This window comes from Pimephales promelas, chromosome 5, assembly GCF_988280905.1.
Source record: "Pimephales promelas chromosome 5, fPimPro1.hap1.1, whole genome shotgun sequence".
In the NCBI taxonomy this organism is placed as follows: domain Eukaryota; kingdom Metazoa; phylum Chordata; class Actinopteri; order Cypriniformes; family Leuciscidae; genus Pimephales; species Pimephales promelas.
Window position 1 is genome coordinate 33883497 of NC_142773.1, and position 23493 is coordinate 33906989.

At 36.8% G+C, this 23493-nt stretch overlaps 1 protein-coding gene across 5 annotated transcripts in view; it reads left to right on the forward strand.

Moving 5' to 3' along the window:
• Nucleotides 1-15693, forward strand: part of dpydb (dihydropyrimidine dehydrogenase b) — a 113725-nt gene extending 98032 nt beyond the window's left edge. For all 5 annotated transcript variants that reach the window (XM_089131357.1, XM_089131358.1, XM_089131359.1 and 2 more), the window contains 5 exons: nt 702-844; nt 5334-5513; nt 12551-12700; nt 14621-14761; nt 15176-15693. In XM_089131357.1, the coding sequence (XP_088987483.1) occupies nt 702-844; nt 5334-5513; nt 12551-12700; nt 14621-14761; nt 15176-15340 (779 nt within the window). In that variant the 3' untranslated portion in view covers nt 15341-15693. The remainder of the gene's footprint in view (nt 1-701; nt 845-5333; nt 5514-12550; nt 12701-14620; nt 14762-15175) is intronic.
• Nucleotides 15694-23493: the final 7800 nt, after the last annotated feature.

Sequence of the window (23493 nt, forward strand, 5' to 3'; positions counted from 1 at the left end):
ACTTCATTGGGAACCAAACGGTTCAAGGTCCAAAAGACAGTTTCAGTGCAAACTGTTCAAAGGGCTTTAAACGATTCCACACGATGAATAAGGGCCTTATCAAGAGAAACGATCGCTCATTTAATAAATGAATAGCAAAGTTTAAGTTTTATAAGCTTAAATGGTCGCTTGCTCTGTTATGTGATGCTCTGTTCATGACTCTGAGTTCATGACTCTGATGTTCATGACATGACTCTGAACATGACTCTGTTCGTGACTCTCTTGTTCGAACTCGTTCATCAAAATGAACAAATCTTTTCCTGAGTCATTTTGTTCGTTGAAAGAACCAAATGACACGAAAAAATATTCGTTCATTTTGATAAACGAGTTCGAACAGGAGAGTCACGAACGCGCGTCACAGAACAGAGCATTTGAGCTTATAAAAATAAGAAATATTTTCATTCCTGTGATGGCAAAGCTGAATTCACATGGTCACGTGATCTTTCAGAAATCATTCCAATTTCTTTAATGCAAATGTATATAATTCGTATGTGTCCTTGCTAAATAAAAGTGTGAATTTCTTTCAAAATGATGTTCTCAGTGACATTATTTGCAAGTTTTGAATGATAGTAAATGTTGAATTTGTAATATGTTTGAACTCATTTTATATAATTACTGTTTTACAATTAAATGTTTTTTTTTTCTGTTCTTAATTTGGATAGGCAATGCAATTCGTCCCATAGCCCTGCGCGCGGTGTCAGCTATAGCAAGAGCACTTCCTGGTTTCCCAATCTTGGCTACCGGTGGCATTGACTCAGCAGAGTCTGGATTACAGTTTCTTCATGCTGGAGCATCTGTCCTGCAGGTAACCACTTACATTCATCACCAACTACCATCAACTCAACCAGTGAATGTAAGACTGGAGCTTGCAACCTTTTATTTATCAGACTTTAAACCATTAGGGCTAAGCTATACCATGCCTCAGCCTGATAATGTCCTCATTTGTAGAACCGAGTAGCTTGGGTAAAAAACACATTATTTTTGTTTTATAAGATATGCATGCTTAACGCCTGAGTTTAAACATGTGCATTAAGTAGTCTGTCCTAATCAATCGTTAATAAGGAGTCTAGAAATGGCTACACTCACACAGAGCTGCTACAGCCGAGGAGCAGCAACAATCTCAAAGCAAATTGCAATTTACAACATGGCTCTGAACAAGTTGTTAGTGCAAATAAACCCATTATCTCAACATGATGCCACAGCCTCCGAAATCTTTTTTTAAATAAATAAATCAAAACACTCATTATGTGCTGAAATAACGTTTTACAAGTGCCTGGGAGTTCTGGGGGGAAAAGACTGGAATTAAAACATTTTAATCACACCCACATGTAATAGCAGAGTGCTGGCTCGTAGTAATAGGAGTTGTAAACTAGCCAAGTCCTCACTACACTACAGTTGAATCGGTGTCACCAGCGGGTTACTGGAACATATCGTATAGCTCCATTTCCTGCATGGATTGCATTAGTCCAGTGAGCTGCCCCGGTGAACAACGTTAAATTCTCTTAGACTCAAGAGGCTCTGCATGTATTTCTCCATGGTACTCATGATGATCAAGCTTTTTCTCATTCGTTTATTATTATTTTTCTTCATTAAATATCCAGTTCACAATTTGATGATATTTTAAGATGTTCCAATGTGGCATGAATAATTCATGTAAGTTACTACCGTTTTTACTATGTCTTTCGTTTTTGTACATCATTTCCTCTGGTGTTGTCAGCAGGTTTGGTGTTCTGTTTGAGGAATACGTTGTGTTGATAACTTGCATCTTTTTCACATAATGTTCTGTGTGAGCAGTGTACAAGTATTGATGGAATAAGTCTAATAAATATAAAAAAATAAATCTAATAATTTATCTATAAATATATTACTATAAACATAAATATATATTATATAAATGAGGTAATTATCTATAAGGATCTCATAAACATTGCTGCAATTCTATTTGTTGTGGTATTGTTATTACTTTGTCAATAATATTAAAGTATATTCAACCTAGTAAAGATGCAGAAAATACCCAGATTCAGAAGTACAGTAATATTTTTAATACGGCAATTCGTGGAGCACTTCAGCATGTCTTCCAGGGTGACTCCAGAAAGATGAATGCTAGGGTTTATCTGCCTATTAACAACTGAATAGAGAGAGTTACTCTATGAACATTGCTTTCATTTTTTTAAAGCCATTTTTTAATCTAATTAATCTCAGATCACTCAGAAGACAAAAAAACCCCTCAAATTTAACCATTTTAACTCTACTATTAAATCTAACAGATGCTAACATTGTCTTCAATGGCGTTCAACACACATACCTCTGTTAAAAGCTCAGAAAATTTGATTTGGTCCCTTTAAAAGGATCTTGAAATCAACACAAGTAACAGTAAAGAGATTTAATCACTGGAGTAATGTGATTCCTCAGTCTAGTATGAGTCAGCGTTCATACAGCTGCTTTCTGAACTCTTTATAAGTGTTTGTTGGAGCTTTTATATGAGCCAGCCAAAACACTATTGCAATGGTGAAGGTTTGATGTGACAAAAGATGAGATTCTCACTGTCAATAGGGGAAAGACATGTTGTGAAAGTGATAATGCTGTTTTACAAACATTGCTATCACGATTTAGAGACAATTAGTGTATGGCACGGCACAGTAAAAACTATATTTACTTTAGGTTCAGAAAGGGCTAATCTTCACTTATAACTTTTAAAGTATCTTTGCAGTCCAGCAATGTGTTCATTGCTTTGTGGGCTTTCTGGTGCAAGTAAAAAACAAAACAAAATAAAAGTTGTAATCATCTGCATAATGGGTGCATATACACCAGCTAATGGGTGCATATAATGTTTAAATAAAAAAAGGACTTATAACTGATCCATGGGGAACACCACAACATATTTAAAGGTGTCAATGCACCCAGTGTAAAATCCTTTTCCCTGTCACTTAAATAGGATAGTCTAGGACTGAAACTGATAAGTTGGTCAATGAAGCACAATCTTATGAACCAAAGTTTTAAAGATGCACTGAGATCTTAAAGATCTAAGATTGACCGAAAGACCTTATTACTTGCAGATCTGTTAATTTTAGGTCCATGGTGAGACTAGACTGGAATGTCTCATTAGGATTATTAATCTTGAGAGAGTTATTGAGCAGTAATAATACTATGTTTTCAAGAAATAGAAGATTGGAGGAGAATCACTTTGCTTCACCAGAGGCTTAACAATTGCTGTCTTTAAATTATGTGGAAAAATCCTTGGAGGAACTGATTAACAATGTTCAAGATGTCTAGTAATTAGGAGTTTAAAACTGTTTTTAGCAAGTTAGTGTGTAATGGATAAAAAAAGACCCTTAAAGAATTCATATGTGATGTGACCTGATTAGTATTAGTTGGGCTGATGAGTGGAAAAATGGACATTTTAATTTTTAATAGGAGATGGAGAGTTAGAATCTACTCCAAAAGGACGAGTGTCAGCTGCGCTTTGTCTGATGGCCTTGGATTTTATCAGTGAAGAACGAATGATGCAAACTACTTTTCTGTTGGGAAATGTTTAGATGATATTTGAGGTGAGGGGTTAAACGCCCTCTCTATGATGGAGAAGATAAATCTTGGATAGTCTCTGTGTCTGCTTAACTTGAGTCTGTCTGGCAGACTTTATCTCATTATTGAAGAGGTCATATTATGGGGAATACAAATTTCCTTGATCTTTTGAGAGAGAGAGAAAAAAATGGATTATGAACTTTCAAAATGAAATGACTCATTCTTCCACAACTTCCTGATGTCAGACTGACATACACTACAGTTAAAACGTTTGAGGTCAGTGAGAATTTCTAATGTTTTTGAAAGGAAACTCTTATGTTTGTCAAGGCTATTCTAAAATACAGTAACAACTAGGGCTGGGTATTGACACAAATTTCACAATTCGATTCGATTTCGATTCACAAGCTTGCAATTCGATTCGATTCCGATTCGATTCAATATTGATTATTTTGGATATCAGTTACAATAAATGGCAAATTTTCACAAGGAAATGAAATCTCTTAACTAATGCTGTAAACTATGGGAGTCTAGTTGTAGCCTACTAGGCTTCATTAACCTAATATGAAGGTAATAATTAACTGTTTTGTAGCTATACAAACACTTAAATTACACTTTTATTTATTTTTATAATAAGAATATCATATGAAATATAAACATTTAAATGCTGGCTGTCAAAAACTTGCCAGATTTATTCAAATATGCATTAAATATTGAAGAACATTAAGATTATAATGCATATGTAATATGGTGTATATATTTAGAGTTATTTTTTCTAGCTGACTAACGAGTTTATGTGGGTTTTCTGAGGTAAATATGACAATACATGACATTGATTACAAGCTGTTTAACTGACGTCTTTCCACGGTTGAAACGCTGATTGAGCGAATCAATGTGACATGATGATACGGATTTCGATAAGTTGTACTCTATCGTTTAACCACAGCGCCAACACGCTATTTATGTTTTTGAATTTCTAAAGAAAATGGACGTAATTTGAAAAATTTAGACTTTGTTTCATATCAATACTAACAAAAGACAACGATTATTGTGAGTTTTTGGATGCGCGCAGCTGCGATACAATGTTCCATTCATTCAAATGAAACAGGATGACTAATCGATTCTTGAGATTTAAGAATCGATATCGTTTCGTAAAAATGAGAATCGATTAATATCGAGAAATCGATATTTATTACCCAGCCCTAAAACAGTAATATTGTAACATATTATGAAAAATTATGATAAATCATTCTAATATGATAAGAAAGATTTCATCACCATTTCGTCACCATTATTGACACAATTTAGGATTGTCTGATGAATAGAAAGTTCAAAAGAAATACAAATCTTTTGTGGATTCTCTCGCTGAAAAAAAGTGTTAACTTCTTTAAATTATTTCTGACCCCCAAACTTTTCAATACCTATTAAATGTTCAGAAACAGTGAACCGAAAAGGTGCTATTATTCTTAAACAGTAGAATTAAATAGAGTTTGAGCTGTTTCTGGCTGTGTAGCTCATAGGTTTGCCCATTTTTTGAATGTGAACGTGAATGAGATTTCAGAGCTTCAGCAGAGAGGATGATTATCAGTAAATAACTTAAATTAAATGAAACTGCCTTATTGCTCTGAAACCACACAATCAGCTTTCTTTCTATTTTGTTGCATTGAGCCATTGAATACACACTGCTTTTTAGAAAAGATGATATGGATAGTGTAATCACTGGTGTTTCACTAAGTCTCGGGCTTGAGGTCTGTTTATCTGTGCATATTTAACAGGTGTGCAGTGCTGTGCAGAACCAGGACTTCACCGTGATTGAGGACTACTGTTTAGGCCTGAAGGCGCTGCTGTATCTAAAAAGCATAGAGGAGCTGCACGATTGGGATGGACAGTCTCCTCCCACCATACGCCACCAGAAGGGCAAACCCGTCCCCCGCGTGGAGGAGCTCGTCGGAAAGGTGAGCATCTCTGTGGCTGGTTGCCTAAGGCTCGTTTTAGAAAACCGAACTCTTTTTCAGGTTAACCTTTAGTGATTTGTGTTGCAATTAAACAGGCAAAATCCGCCTGGTGTGGAGATAATGCTTTATTGAGTCATGAAGGATGTTTAAGGTTGTGGGTGTTCGTAACATAGCCATGAGGGTGGTGCTAAAAGGATTGAGTGTAATTTACTTTCCTCTGCTTGGCGTGAAAGAAGCCCCAGGCTTCCTAAGGCCAGTTAGTGACCCCGTGACCGTTTGACCAATGGTGGCCCTCAGCTGTGCTGTGCTGTCAAAAGTGGTGTGAAACCCATCTACTTTTGTACGAATTTAACAAATACTTCTGTGATCGATATCAACGAAGAGAGTTTTTTATTTTATTCTGGGCTTTAGTTGTGAATTACATTACACACAGAGAGCACAACAATGTGAGGGTGTTGAAATGTTAGATAATCAAAGCTGGTGTGCTTTTCGACTGGAATTACCATATATTTATTTTTAATATCACTAAATTATTCGAATTGTGATTATGTTTGTCTCTCTCTCTTGGTCTCAGCCAAACTCAGCCCTCCATTGAAATTTCATAGTTGCACAAAAAAAGATATTTTCCCCCATCACTACACCGTATTCACTCAGCATAAAAACGAAAGCACACAAACATATGCAAATGTTTCTCTCACCATAAAAAGCTTTGTGCTTCTGTTAAAAGTGATGGAGGGGGGAAACACTGTGAACTGATAAGTGCTATTCTTCGACTACGACATGATTTTAAAAAAACATGAGGGTATAAATATCTCTCGTTCCAACAGGGTGTCTGTAGAGCTCGGTCCGGAAACAAGCATACAGGTTTGGGTGTTTAGACACTTTTATTTGCTTTGATTTAAAAACATTGAAAGATCATCATTTTGTCAATTTTGTTTTTTTTTTAAACATTTTTAAAGATAAGGATGATAAACCTTGTAATTGTGCAAAATAGACGACATAGCTAAAAGATATTATCTATTGCATCATTTATGCAAAGAAGGCGACCCTCTTTTGCCTTCAGAACTGCCTTAATTCTCCTTTAAGGTGCTGAAAGCATTCCTTAGAAATTTTGGCCCATATTGAGAGGATTGGTGTTTATGTGTGTTTTGTCTGATATATAGTCATTTGTGTGTCTTTATAATGGTCCAAATCATGCTGGTCACACAAGTTCTGGTTTGCTTTAGAGAGTTGTTACATGTTTAATTTAAAGGAACTCTGTATTCCTTAAGAAGAAAACGTATAACATGTAAAGCAGAATGTTTGCTGTTGTTCAGAAATGGAGTGAGGACACTGGCAAAAGGTGTCCATTATCTGTGCAGCCTAATGAGAGGAGACACAAAAAGAGATGTGTGGTCTTGACTAATACTTTATTTCTTTGTGCCATACAAGAGCAAATTCACTGCCTGAAGCCAATTAAAGTGCAGAGATCAATGCCCACCATGATATCAGCACTGAGCTCCTTAAATTAAAATGAGCTTGTGGGATTAATGTTTTGTTGTTTTATTCTGTATTATTTAGTGCCACTACATAAGAGGATCCTGTAAATTGAAAACGCACTATTGGATTAAAAAAAAGCCAAACTTTAAATAATGAAGTTAAACTGATTATAAGCTACTTTGTTTGGTGTTTAAAAAATAGCGTAAAAGTGTAAAACTTATAAAGCCTGACGTGTGAAATAATGGAACAGTTTATTTAACATTTAGATAAAAAAATATATATATTTTTTTAAAGTTTGCATATGGGTTGTTTGTTGAGTATCATATTTGACATATCATATCAGACTTTTATGGCTCATTAAAATTGTGATCTAGGAGAATATGGAGCTCATACTCGAGGAAGAAAATTTCATTCAGAGGCCTAAAATTTGCAGTTTCTAATATATTAAATGGCCAAAAACAAAGATCTGATAGCTTCTAATGTAGAGATCATGAGTATCTATAGCAGAGTACTTACATAAAACTTTTATAAAGTTTATTTCCTATGTCTTAATAATATATTTAAATGCTTAGTTTTATTATCAAAGTTATTTTAGTTTAATTGTATGGGACAAAACATATAATGCAAAGCAATATAATGATGATTGAAAAAATCAAGTCAACTCAAGTTGCTTCAGTCCAGTAATTGTTTAACACTTATTCTTACATTTACTTTTCATAGCAAAAAAGGCACGTCCCACGACTTGACAGGGGACGTTTTTACAATTATAATAAACGACTTTTAATTTTACTAAAAATTACTTTTACTAAAAAAGTATAAACTATTAATCAGAAAATAAAAGGCATGCAGTAAATGGTGTGCAATTGTTAGCAGTGCAAAAGTTTTGATTATATTGATCATTTAGAGGCCTTAGAAATGTACATATCAAATATGATGTAGGATTCATAAGTGTAAGAATTAGGGAGTCACATCTAGACAACAATTATGATTCAACTGATGTCCTACTGAGATATGCTTTGCGTAGCATAGGTCTGTTTGGCTCTTAAAGTGTGATTAGCGGCCATTACAAGGCAAGGATAAAGCTTAACGCTCCTCTCGCCGAATCCCCTGCGTAATGCTACAGAACATAGGAGGCCGGGCTTCCATTCTAATTCTCGGATAATTTAAATCACTCAGCCCACACTGACATAATGCGCGCTCCTTCCTCCACTGCACTCTTGATTTATAATCCAGAGGGGAGATGGGAGAATTGACAAGCCCTGTGTTTTGGAAAGCTCTGCATCTAATTAGCAGAGGCTTTCTGGTTGCCCGGGACATGAGATTTGGCAGTGCGTGTAGCTCCTCTCATTAAAACAGCACTCCTCGTGGAGTGGACCAGCAAAAAAAAAAAAAAAAACCTCCATCAATAGAAAGAAATAAAAAGGAAAGATTCCTTTTCCACTAACACGTTTGAATAACTGTTATTTAGTGCGCTTGCTTTTATATGCAAGTATTCAACCTGTCTGTTTAGCAGACGCCCAAAGCAAATGGCATTTTCTTTTTCTTTCAGTGTTTCTTTGTAAAAGGAAAAACATTCTTTGTGAAAAGTCCTATCATTATATTTCTTTTTCATTGTTAAGTGTATTGCTTTGTAGACTCTCCTTTGAATCCTTTGAATGATCTAAGAGTGAATTAGCATAAAGCAGATACGCCTTGACTCGTCGCTAAACAGAAAACAGAGAAAGAGTGAGCGAGAGAGAGAGGAAGAGCTCATCTAATAGGTCTGAATGGGTTGCTGTGAGTTGGGCAGACTGCAGTTTGTGTGTCTGGAAGACATGAAGTTATAATAGGCGTAGGGGATTTCCGCTGGTTTCCATTTAAATACCCACTACTTACTCACAAGACTGCTGGAGGCAAAATGGTGGTCAGTTGCTTTGTGTGTGCTTTTGGTGAGATTCAGTGAGGCGTGATCGAGTGTTGTTGGTTCTGTTTCATGGCACCTGTGTCTGTGTGGGCTGTGTATTAGAATAGATGTGTGTTCTGTTGAAAGTTCTTGTGTCGTTTTGGAACAGCAGATTTGCTGTTTTTAGGCTAAATAGAAAACTGAAATGAAGTATTTTATATAGTGTCATTGAAGAAATGGTGTTTAAAACTGAATGGACAGCATCTGTGGCATGTTGATTAGTAGCTACAGAAAATTATTTCAACTCAAGTTTGTAAAAGCATATGAAAAACACTTTGACAGAAATACTCTTTGTAAATCTGAGGGGCAATGTGTTATACGTTTAACTTGTGGACCAACATGAGCTCAAATTTAGCCGATAAACGAACATTTTTAATTGCCTATTAAAAAAAAAAGACAAGCCTTACATCAAACGAGACAACCATTTTTTTTAGCTCCACGCGTCGTACTTTTCCGATCAGTCAGATTGAGTGGACGACAGTGGTTTATTTGTTAGTTATAAAGTTATTGAACAATTCATGACTATTAATGAATAGTTTTCACGTCTTTAAATGGCCGATATCAAATGAATAAAGTACAAAATTAAAAAAATCAATTGTTATAAATGCTTCAAGTAAATTTAGGCATCACATTATAATTTTAACAGTATAAAAAAAATTAGTTTTTTGATAAAATTTAACTTTTTTACAAAAATTTTAATTTTAATTGGTTAGTTTAATAAAAAATGTAGGAGAAAGGGGTCATATGATGCTATTTTAATAGTTCATTATTTTGTTTGATCACAAACTGTACAATACATTATTGTAGTACAGTACATGTACCTCGATTCCCAGTCTGTCTGAAACGTGCTGATTTCTACAATCCCCTCCTTCCGAAAAGCTCAGAGTGCTCTGATTGGTCAGCTGACCCAGTCTGTTGTGATTGGCCAAGCGTGTGTTGGAAATGTAAAGCCTGTTATTATAATCATGAGCTTCAGCTTCCAAGGCTTGTTTTGCAATTAAACACACAGTTAATGTCGTCGGTTTTTACCGTATCAGTTTGAGTCAAGTTGGACTCTGAAAATGTGGATGGTCAAGCCAATCGATCGGAACCAACTTTTTCAAACACGACTTGAGCAGAACATTTCACAGTAGTAAGTAGTCTTTGTATATAGACCATTTCACAAGATGTAAACAACACTGGTCCGGAAGCACTTCCTGTTTCAGCTTTTTAACACTCCATAAAAGCTAGGATACAACCAACAGAACATTTAAAACTGAATCAAAAAGTTAAACAAACATCTTTAAGATGTTTTCTTTACATGTGAAATAAAGAAAACAGTTACAAACTGAAACAGGAAGTGTTTCTGGACCAGTGTTGTTTACATTTTGTGAAATGGTCTATAGCCAGTGTTGTACCTCCTGGATACAAGAAGCTGTCCTCTGTAAAATGCGCTGTGCACAAGCAAACCTTGGGTTCTACTGCTCAGGAACAACTTTATAAATAAATTGTATCAGTTTTCAGAAGGCCAAACAAAGTGGTTTTGCTTTCACATCCAAACACACAGTGCTTCCAATGATGCAACGACATCCACAAACATATACTGTACATTACACACTAAACATTAAAAAGCATCATATGATCCTATTAAGGAAATCTAAAGGGAAACATAGTATATGCACATGCACAATTAAAAACCCTGTATCATCTGAAACAGATAAATTAAAAAAACTCTTTAATATCAGACGATAATCAATATGGTGCCTATATGTTGCACTTTTAATGTAATAATATTTTATATGTGGCTTAGTCATTGAACTGTGGTGATCATTCAAGTTTAGCTTGTGTTTGTGATCTCCCCCATCATTTCCTGTCTGCTCTTGTCCATCACTGTCAAAAAATAAATTAAAATAATATATACAAATTTCATATTTTTATGGTATACAATTGAAGGCTGTTTATTTGAATAGTAAACTGTCCGCACGTTAAAAATAAAGTAGCGTTCAAAGTCGCCATGTAATCAAGGTCTCACAAGCGAGCCAATCATCTCTTTGTTTATTTTGACTAATGCTCTGTTAATGACATCTCTTATAGCCTGTGTGTTTTTGCGTGCATGAGAATAGGTCTGTGTGTAGTCAGTGTGTGTACGTTTATCTCCCCAGCCGCCGGCGGGTTCCTCAGACTGTCTGCTGCAGGGCTGGAGCGCTTGATTCATTAGACTGTCAGCCTGTGCCCGAGAGAGTAGTGCTTTTATGCAGGATTAGAACAGGGCCACCAGTGTTAGCTCTACAGGGAAATAAATACATGGAGGATGAGCCTAACCACCCCCCCACCCACCCAAAGCTGGCCATTAGTCCTGCAGTCAACACCGTAGGTTTGTTTCTCTGATTCATCTGATAGGTTCTGCTTTACCTAAGGCCTCCGCTCTCTTTTGGGAAGCTACTTTAAAAAAAACAAAAAAAAAAACAAAAAGAAAAACAAGAGACTCTGAAGAAGTTTGATGTGCGCGACTAATAATTGATCCTTTCCTGCCATGTTTTGATTCTTCCATCTGGCCATGGTGGAAATGAAGGGTTGTGGATGACAGCTTTGTGGAGATTGTGTGACTGGGAAAATGCTAGACCAATTTAAATGTCCTCTCGTTGGGACGAATGGATTTGTGGCAGGCGTTGGAAGGAATACTTGTTGCGGGAAAGGTGCAATAGGGGATTGTTAAAATGCTTGAGCAACCGAACCGTTCTTTTACAGAGAGGTCATGAAGAGAGATGCAAAACGAAACTGTAATTACGACAATTCAGTGTTTGCTCGAACGTTTCAAATTATAAATATGATAATTATCCAAAAAACTCCAAAAAAAGACTTCTTCATGAAAGAGCATTTATAAAACTGAAAATATCAGTTATTGGAAGCGGTGCCCATCAGCAACCCATAAGTCCATTTCCCTCAAATTACCATTCATTACCATTTTAGTGTCAAACCATTAGTTTGACCAGCTAATCCTTGCAATTACCGGTAGTATTATACGATTTCCTAACAATTCATTGCAGGTTCTCTTTATGGCTCCATTAAAAGAATGGCTAATTTTGTGGCAAACTTGATTTCTCGTCAGTGAAGCCGGCGTTTCCTGTCGAATGGCCTTTGTAGAAACGAAGCCTCAAGGCACTTTTATGGCCACCTCTCAGGCTCGGTGCATCGGTACGAGAGTGTGACTGTGAATACGAATCGCCTCTTTAGCCCTTCTGCTCTGGAGGGTCAGGCATGTGTGCGAGACTCAGAGGCAAAGATAGCACTACAACCACTTTTGTTCTAAATGGATGTGGGAAGTGATAGCAAGGATGTTTTAGCACACTTTCGATTAGATTGGTGTAAAAAGCTGAGTTTTAAATATGGATATGAATTCACATGACGTCCATCTCAAACTTGTCTAGGTATAACTTTAATTAAAACGTCATTATCATACATTATAGAATGCTGAACAGATCAGTAGTTCATGTACATCTAGACAAACATAGAACTGAACAAATGAAGTGATCTTTCAAACTACCTGAAAGTACATTAACTACTGATCTCTCAAATATTTTAAGACTTCCTTTGATTAAATGTAACTTATTTCAACTGTCATCCTTCTCTCAAAAAGAGTCTGCCCAGCTTTGGACCATACTTGCAGACGAAGACTCAAGCCTTGGTGAAGTACAAGCAAAGCCTGAAAGACGCCAGTGACAATGTGATAATAGAGACCAGTGATGCTAGAGTTAACATCCCCAAAAGACACGTCCCCAGCGTGAAAGTAAGTGTCATATCAACATTTAGTATTTGCTTTATAAAAACTGTTCACCTATCCACAGAAAAATTAAGCAGTGCAAATGTTTCAACATCGATAATGCTAATAATTTTTTCTCGAGCATATTAGCATAATTGATTTCTGAAGGATCATGTGACACTGACGACTGGAGTGATGATGCTGAAAATTCAGCTTTACCGTCACTGGAATAAATTACATTTTACAATATATGAAAATAGAAAACAGTCATTTAAAATTGAAAAACAAAAATCATGGTATTACTGTTTTTTAGTGCTGCACAATATATCAAAATTATAGAAATTTCGCAAATGAACACAATATGCTCAATGACTTGCGATATCTGAATGATTTTAATAGGCTACTTCAAAAACTTGTGAATAATTAAAGTTTTCGGTTGACGCTTTTAGCAGAGAATTGACTAGGCACTTGACTGTCGCTTACATGTGACTTGCTTAATGTTAAGTAGAGTTTTGCGGTACTCGCACTGACTGACACACACCCAAAGTGCGTGCGCAGAAAACCACCTCTCAGACCAATTCGTTTGAATTTTACGAGGTGGCTAATTCTTAACAATTTGTACGACCTTACTCGTACGAATTAGTACGATTTTTGCTAATTCGCACAGATTTTACGAGTTGGCCAACTCGTATGAATTCGTACGAATGACTTACCCCTGACCCCGCCCCTAAACCTACCCATCACGTGGGTTTAGACAAAAACGAGTGAGGTCGTATGAATTAGTACGAATTAGCCATCTTTTAATCACTCATGCGAATTCGTACGAATTGGTCGTGAGATAGCGTTGCTCAGACTGCATGCAATCCCAAAGGCAGTCACGTTCAACGTTACATGAGTCATACATTAGTCATACCATATATTTAATTCTAATTAATTTATAATTTAAGCAGTTTTTTTTATTTTTACATTTAATTATTCAGTTTAGTTGGTTTTTAAAATTATTTATTTTGTTTTTTTTGCATTGATGTTAAAATGACATTGTCAAATTTGTGACATTACCTTTTATGTAATGCTAAAACACTGCTGTTTGCTTACAGAAGTTGTAGTAATGCATTCTTTTCCCAAGAAGAATGTGAAACATATATATTGGTTTAATCATTTTCAGTTTTTTTAATCTATTTAAATATAATTTAAGTGGATTTTACACATTTAAAGCATTATCGTATTGCATTTTGAATATCACATTTTTCTTCAATACCGTGCAGCCCTACTGTTTTTACTATAATTGTTTGATTAAATAAACACAGCCTTGATGAGCATAAGATACTTAAAAAAACAACAACTCCTGAACAGTAGTGTTAATTAGCTTCAGTGATTATTTATTTTTTATTTAGTAATTGTTGCCATAAGTACACATGCATATGTCATATGACTGCGGCATCATGTCCCGCTGTTTTTCAGTATCTTACGCTGGGAGTATCATATTATTTAAGACATGTCATATTTAAATAATATATATATATATATATATATATATATATAAGATGTACAAGTCAAACATCCAAACTGGATGGATCCAAAATGTGGATCACAAAGAAGATATTTTGAATAATGCTGGGAACCAAACAGTTTTGGAGTTTTGGTTACCATAGACTTCCAGCAGCAGGCTGTCCTCCTGTAATCTGACGCTGTCTACTGTAGCACACGCAGTGAAGCTGCTCAGAACATTAAAAGGCTTTATTCCTCGAGGTGGTTATGCTGCGAGGGATCTCTAATAGGAAATGGAGATCACAAACTACCAGTCAGACATCAAAACCAGTCCGCTCCTTCCCGCGCAGATTTAATTAAGCTAACTTAAGAACGGAATGCTGCCATTCAAACTGTTTCTTTGAGACGTTACGGCTGTTTATCTTGCCGTTTTAATCCCTGCCTCTCCTCCCTGTAAAGGATGTGATTGCCAGGGCGCTGAAGCATATTGGCGCCTACCAGGAGCTGGACAACACAGAACAAGTGCAGGCCCTCATCGATCCAGAGATGTGTATCAACTGTGGCAAATGCTACATGACCTGCAATGACTCGGGCTACCAGGTACAGACGCACAGATCAGATATTTACACATCATGGCATATGCCATTTATGGGTAAGCAATTACAACTGGATTTCATTTGCTGAAACATGGTACGCTAGCAAATGTTTTCAGATTAAATGTTGTCCTTGGAGGTCACTCGATTGGAGAGTTCATTCGCCGCCGTTGGCCCCCTCGTTTGGAAACCATAAAGACTCTGAAATGAATAAAGCCGGTACGCGATGAAGGAGCCCAGCCAGTTCCCTTGAAGAGCGGCACTGTTGTGCTCATTGCTGTCATTGCTGTTGCTTTTTTTTTTTTTTTTTACCTCCATGAAAAGCTCTCCCAAGAGTGGGGAAATCCTCCTATGGAGAGTCGATAATTGCTCTAATGTAATAGCTTTTTTTTTGTTCCCTCCCCTTCCTCTTCTTTTGCAGGCTATTAAGTTTGACCCTGAGACCCATCTTCCTGTAATCATGGACAGCTGCACCGGCTGCACTCTCTGCCTGAGCGTGTGCCCCATCATCGACTGCATCAAAATGGTTACCAGGACGACGGCGTACGTGCCCAAGAGGGGCCTGCCTGTTAATCCCATTTGCTAAAGCACACTGTCGCTCCACCTGACCGGAGAGAAAGGAAATCAAAGAGCGACATCTCATTCAAAGCATCGATTCCACTTATAATTGCTGTGTGAAAAATTACCTTTATTATGAAAACGAATAATTAGCCAGCAGAAATAATTGCTTTATATTCCCAAGCCAGTTATGCTAGAATAATTGTGCTGGCACAAAAGAGTTGCATTATTTCGAACACAATGCGTTTTGTTTTTTTCCCATAAGATACAACAATCAAAAGTGAAATGGAGGGATTGACTGAGAAAGATGGTTTAGTGATTTTGTTATCTCTGATTTAAATGACAATAAATAAATGAATACTAAAGCAAGAACATTAATAATTGACCGTGTTGAAGTCTCATTTTCACAATGCAAATTTTGAAACTTGGTAAAATGAATTATGTGACTGCTAACTGTGATTAATAATAATCAAACATCTAATAATTATTTATAAAGCAGATTTGCCGTCGTTTAATGTTAGTAATTAAATCACAAGACGTGTTTATGTGTAAATAGATTTCTAAAGATCAGCTAATTATCTCCAAAAACATGCTTTTTAAAGAATTGTGAGCCATAATTCATTTGAATAAAGTTTAAGCAGCTTCGTTTACAGTTTGTCAGATTGTTTAGGCTTCTTGAAGAGCAGCTTTAGGTTTAAACACAGACACTGAACAAATTGTAATTCTAATGATGTTTAGAACGGTTCCTCTTATGTCCCAATTGATTTGTTTTGCAAAACAACGCATTCATTGGCGCTGATACAAACCGTCTGAAAGGGTTATCCTCAGTCTCTGTTGTGTTAATATGATCTTCCTATAATTGTTACATATGCGAACAAGCATTCGATTGGGTGAAGTGGACAAGGCTGTAGACGGAGTTAATTAAAATGTTATCGTTTTCATCTCCGAGATGCAGACCGCTCCTTCTCTGAGTGGTTTGGCGTTTGAAATTCAGGAAAACGCTGCTTTTGAAAAACAGCAGCCAGACATGTCAGAGTTATTTCATCATTTGTTATTGCCGCACAATAACAAGGGATTAGAAAGAAAAGCGGGCCTCCATAAATCTAAAGTTTGCACTGGAGCTCCATTAATTTGGCTAAGACTTAACTTGCTTTGTAAAACTGTTTGCCTTTGAAAAATTAGCAACCATGCCAAGTACGATGAGAAGGTTCAGCAAATTTACTGAAGTCCCTTAAGCGCACTCATTATTAGCTGCCAGAAGAGCATTTGAAAGGAGAAAAAAAAGAGCTTTATATCATTTCCACTGCTCTTGCATTTCATCGCCTGATATTAAATTGTTGTTAAATGTTGTTTATATGAAGACAAAATCCTTTAAAAATGCGCTGAACCAGATCGATAACAAGTCAAAGTGATATTTTTTTTGATAAGTTGTGTGATGGAGAAGCGGCAGCTCCTCCCCGCCTGTCATTCATACATCATTGTGCATCAAGCTACTTCCTCCCTCTGATTGCAATTAAGAAATGATGTGTCTGGACCATGGCCAGGCGTGCCAGGTTAAATTATTCATAAATGTTAATAAGACAAGCGAGAGCACTCCCTCTTTTCCTCCTCTGGCTCCCCTTCCTGAGTGCCATATTTGAAAAATAATATTGACCTTTCCGTCGTAACGCCCACATGTGACACAGGGAAGCTGCTGCTCTATCATAATGTCCATGTCTTTTCAAAAGGGACATGGAGATGGGCTCTTCCTCTCTGACACATACAGAACTGTATTGGATGTACTCAATGCTCAGTTAGGTTGTGAAAAAGCAAAGAAACACGTTCTGCAATACATGTTTATTAAAAAACAATGTGATCATAATGTTATAATTTAACATAAACGCAGGGCTACTAAAAGCACATAAGAGTATAATTCACCCAAAAAGAATTATTTTCTCAACCTCATTTGAATAATGCTGGGAACCAAACAGTTTTGGTTACCATAGACTTCCATTGAATGAAAAGAATTTCTTAAAACACATTATTTTGTTCCACGGAAAAAAAGAGAATCATACAAGTTTAAAATGACATGAAGGTGACTTTTACAGTATTTACGTATAATAAAGAATTTTCAGTCACCCATACAATGAATATGCTGTCATCCTCGTCTCGTTCCAAACCCATAAGTCTTTCGTTCATCTTCGAAACACAAATTAAGATATTTTTAATGAAATCTTAGCATTTTCTGTCCCTCCATTGACCCTCTACGCAACTACCACTCTTCAAAAAGTTCATAATGAGATCGTAAAACTATTCCATATGAATTGAGACATGATCCTTTTGTATGATGAACAGATCAAATTTAGGCTTTTAATCACATATAATAATAATATATATTTCTATATAGCTTTATATTTATAGCCATAGTGCTATAATTATTTTTGGGTGAACTATCCCTTTATGTCAGAAAATGATATTTTCCACGCAAAAGAACACTTCTCTGTCACTCTTTAAATTTTTAATAAAGTTTTTTTTAACATAAAATGTTTTGTTTTATGTTAAAAAACTGTATTAAATCTACTTGTACTTCTCACAATCTGATTATTCCTGAATTAGTGAAAATGACAGAACTCTTAATTAAAATATTTTCTCCTCTAATAATACTAACAAGGAATATCCATTTTCTTCTTAATAATTTTTACAAATTTTTCCTACAAAGTAATTTTTTCATAAAAATACTTTTTTTTGGTCCTCCTTTGCAGTCAGCCCCTTGTTAACCAGTAGTGGGTCCCATGCTATGAACGTTACATATGAAAGCTAATACTGCTCTAAAATGCCTGCACTAGAGTTCACCTCAGTAACCCCACAACATCTTATTATCAGACCCAATGGACCAAGATCCCCGGAACATCTTCTTCCTAAATGGTATTTACGTGATGTTGTTCTGAGGCAATCCTCCAGCGTTTCTCTGATATTCAAGTACTACTAACTTTTCGCTTTTCACTTTGACTGTAATAGGATGAACATGTTTTCCTCTAATTCCCATGACGGCCCTATTGTCTACAAGTTTGACCTGTCCCTTGACAAATCTAATTTGACTGTACCTGCAAAGTTGTAGATGTGGATGTGACAATAATCTTTAAAGCTATTAGCATGGAGCGAATCACAGCCACTGAGTGTTGTGACCTCTGACCTGGGCTAATTGGCATTGGCAGGAGGCTGGCAAGAGAGCCTTTCATTTTTCTCCACTATGAAAGACTGAAAAGGTTAGAGAGACAACAGTACCGAGCCACGGCCACCGATGATTGTGTTATTCACTGCAGGCCCGGAATGCACAGAGTGCATCAGAGTGCGTTTTTTTATTTTTATTATTTATTTATCACAAGTTTATCAGTTTATTATTTTATTTTTATATTTGCGGTTTTCATTTTATATTTTCATTAAAGTTTAAAATAATTTTTAAACAATTATAATAACATTTGTATTTTAGAAATAGTTTATATAGCTTTAATTAGTTTTAAAAAAATATTTTAGTACTGGAAAAATTTAAATGTTGCCTTGACAATTAACTGAAATAAGTTTAAGTCCATCCATCCTCTTCCACTTATCCGGGGCCAGATCAGAGAACAGTCTAATGGGCCTTTCACTCAGGACGTGGAATGCGCAGCGCTGCGCTATGCCAGAGCAAAGTAGGCAGAGTTTTCAAAAACTTCAAGTGGGAGATCTATACGTCAGTATAATAATGTTAGTTATTTTTCCCTATACGACCTCAAACTTGTATCGTACAGCTCAGAAAATTCCGAAACACTACTTGCCGTTCATCCTTTTTGATTTCCGTGCTTGTTTGGAGGATGTCCCTTTTCTATTGGCCGCGCTAGTAATCGTCACAGAGTGCAGCGGCAAAAGTGGAACTATTTTGCACGAGGACAACAACGGTGCGCTCTGCTGTGCTTGCGCTTTGGTTGATGCAGCAACAAAACATCTTCGCCCGGCACAAGCCATTTAAATAAATGGGTTTCATAGCGCAGCGCATTCCGCATCCTGTGTGAAAGGCCCATAAGGCGCCATTCACATATAGCGCCTAAGTTCTCCTTTTTCCAAAGCGCTAGGGCGGTTGCGCTCTGGAGGCGTCTATAGTTGCTGTTGCTGGTTCTTGTCACATGACCTCGTTGTGCTTGCAGCATTCTGAAAAGTTGAGATGTTTTATCTTGATGCGGCGCGGATGCGCTTGTAAAAACGAGTGCGTCACACCGTAGCCGCGTCGCTTCCATTATGAGCACGCATACCGCGCACCTACATTTAAAATAACGAACTTGAGCGTGCAAAAGGCACGATATGTGAACAGGCCCTAAGCAGAGACGCCCAGACTTCCCTCTCCCTAGATACTTCCTCCAGGTCTTCCGGGGGAATACCGGGGCGTCCCAAGGCCAGCCTGGGAATTCCTTCAGCCTGTCCTATAGGTTTTCCCGGGGGCCCCTCCCGGTGGGACGTGCCCGGAAAGGCATCCTGAACAGCTGACCCCTCTCGATGTAGAGAAGCAGCGGCTCTACTCTAAACTTCTCCCCAGTGACCGAGCTCCTCACCCTATCTCTAAGCTCATTTCGACCACCTGTATCCGTATGTCCTTTTTTGTCATGACCCAAAGCTCATCACCATAGATGAGAGTAGGAACGTAGATTGACCGGTAATTCGAGAGTTCACCTTGCAGCTCAGCTCCTTCTTCACCACGACAGATGGTAAGTGTAAACGTTGTGTAAGTTTAAGTCTTAAATAAGTTTAAATAAATATATATATATATTTATTTTTCTTCCATAAAACAACAGCACCGAGCAATTCCCGGCAATGATTAAATGCTTGAATTAATTTCCCTTAATTATTGTCATTGTGTTTTTAATAAGAATTTTAATAGTTTATTTTTTTATAGCTGCAATATGTAACTTAATAAAACAAGTTTATTTGAAATGAGTTTATCACATGCTCGTTTTGAATTGTTTGTGTAGATTTAAATACCTATCAATTCTCACAGCGGGGAAGGTATATTTAAAAACGAGAAAGCGGTGCACGGCAGGATGGGACACGACACGCACACAGCTACACGAACACAAACAATCCTAGGATGCAACAATGGCTCTTGTCAGTGTTTTCAATACTGTGGCTCACTCCCAGTCATAAAGATATAAAGTCTTGTTTGCTGCTTTAATTCAATTGGACTGGTGGAGGTAGGATGTCTGTGGAACAGTGGCCAATGCTAATCTCATTTGGTCAGCCATTACGCCGTAGCTCAGTCCTGGCCTGCTCTCTCCACGAATGCACCTTCCTGCCAAGCCGTGGCACACCCCCATGAAAAACACTGTGAGCCTGGCTCCATACCTTCAGAGCTCTCGTTTTCCTTCCCCGGCGGTGAGATCCGAGCTGCAGGTCGTTCCTCAACGGAGGAGAGGAGTTACCCTTTCTGATGAAGACACCCTGGGAAGTGTCTCTCCCTCCTGTCCTGACCCACGGACCGGCTGGTCCAGCCGCGTGGACCGTTAGTAGGCCTTCTCCACAGGTCTCCCAGCACAGATGAAAGCAGATGTTAAATGATGCTCCCCTGACAAATGCAATGATAGATGGTAATGGGGGTGATTACTTTAAAAGGGGTCTATCAGCAGCGGTGGCCGGGCCAAAGAAGCGAGCGAGCAGGCTTTCGTGCTTCCCTTTGAGCCTGGATTTCAGCAGATCAATTGGGTTTTTGAGTTGGCCAAAGGAGATACGATCCGATGGCAATCCTCCCTCACCATCGATCTCTACTTTTACAGTGGCTATGAAATAGCTTTTACAGCATTGTCAAAATGAGCCCCGAAATGAGGGATAGGGAGAATCATCGGTTGATCAGGTTAAAGTTGATTTTCTTTAGCAGTCAGCCACGGCAATGAGCTATAGCGCTAAAAGTTTATTGTTAAAAGTAAGTAGGTCTTTAATCGAATCTGCATCGAGTCATGGAGTTCTCTCCTTATTATTTTTATCATCAAACGTAAATGAAGCCTACACGGAGGAAGAGGAGGAGAAGCAAAACTTGGTTTGTGTGATATAGTGACACACAAAAGCCCAGTGCAGTGCACGACTTGCAGTTATTTTAACTCTCTCCCCTTCTTGAGAATCAGTGAGTCGAAATTATGTTCAATTTTCCATCTCGAGCATTATTGAGGTGCAAACAATCCCAGTTCAATTTTCTAGCATTCACGCCAATAAACCCCTTGCCTGTTCCTCCACAGTTTTGCAGCAGTTTGCCGATCAGATTTGAAGCCACTTGTTCACTTTAAACCTTGACTGAGAAGTTGAAGACAAAACTGGACTCATTCTCTTTATGTATATTTATGGTTGATTGCTTATGGATATATTTGTTGTCCACTGACTGATTCATTAATTAATTTACCCGTTCATTCCAAAGATTTTTATTTCACAATATCAGATTTTTACCAATAGCGGAAAAACATTCTTTAATATTACACAAATACTTTCTGGACCGAACAAGACATATGTTCAGGTTGCTGTCCTGGGAATCGCAACTGAATCGCAAAATTTGTTTATGGGTTAAATTGTTATGGGTTACAAGTCTTAAATTACTTCATTATAACCATATTTTTAGACTTTTGATTGTACTGCTTATTCATTCAACGTTGCACTTGCAGAACTTATATATACTGTAAATATAACGTGTTTAATATACACTACAATTCAAAGGAAATAAGGAAAATAAAAGTAAATTAAAAAAAGTAAACAAAAGTAAATGTAAGTAAAATAAAAGACTCTTATGCTCACCGAGGCTGGCAATATTTGATAAAAATACAGTAATGACAGTAATATTGTGAATATATTACTATTTCAAAAACTCGTTACTATCATTACTCCAGTCTTCAGTCACACGATCCTTCAGAAATCAATATGCTGATTTACATATAATTTGAAATAGATATATTTTGTAACAAGATCTTCAACACTGTCACCTTTGAAATAAAATCTTTCTCCATACCCAAACTTATGAATGGTAGTCTAAATAATAATAACACAAAAGTTATAGTGTTGGTCTCTTGTACCTCTTGTATAAATGTAGATGTAAATAATGATTCTGACCTTTTAAATTTCATTTGTTCGCTGGTTGGACGTTTTCCACAATGCAGATTAATGACAAAACGTTATTGTTTTCAAAGAGCATACTGCAAATAGCATTAATGAATATCACAATTGTTACGTAATCTTAAGAAGAAAGAAAATTAACATCTGAATGTATAGACACAAGACTAAACTTAAAAGTCTGTCACACACTTTCTTTGACAAACTGTTAAGTTTTTCCTTAAAATACATAAATGGAGGAAACATTGCTTCTTTAGTTTTCCAATTAAACACTGAACACTAAATGCTTATTAAGAACATTTGACTTTTGGTTGATGTCAAATCTCTAAATACAGAATCACCCATATGTCTTAAACATGTCTGTAGGCTAGTTGCTAGTTACTGTTATTTCAGCTGTTAGTTTGTGGAACATGACAGATGTTCTGGTTACTCCCTTTAGCGTAACGATCCTTTCACAAGAACCAAGTGCCGAAAAGTAAAACACAAAATTAAGATGATTTACAATGTCTGCTGTTCTGTGTACGCAGCAAAACAATACTATCCACTGGCTGAATATAAGCTGGAGTCACTTAGAATGAATAATACTCCACCAAGGCATTTCTCCTTTTCTTGAGTTGAGGTGTCTGTAAATCATTTATATCTTTTTTCACAGACCAAATTTGGCAAACCTCTTCATAAAGGTTAAAATTATCCAAAGTTCAGCCTGCTCCAATCAAGCCGTTCTTTGTTTCAATAAGCATAAATCACTGCTTTATCTCTGTGGTACAATGTAATAAATGTATAATACAATGTAATTATACGTTTATTACAACGTATACATAGTTTAAAAAACTTTGTAGGACTATGAAAACGTAGCAATTCATTTTTAAAAAATGAAAGTAGCGATTTAACTGAATCTGTAAGTCACACTGTTTGATTCTGAATAGTATATTTTATTCTGGTCCTCTTTTATTGTTTTCTCAGAGTTTAGGCTCCTGTGTAATAGTAGACTAGGCTATTCAGCAACTCAAACATGCCAAACCAACAATTGCTAAAAACACACAAAAACTGATTTTGCACGGGCATTGCACTAGTGTAGATAAAAGCCCA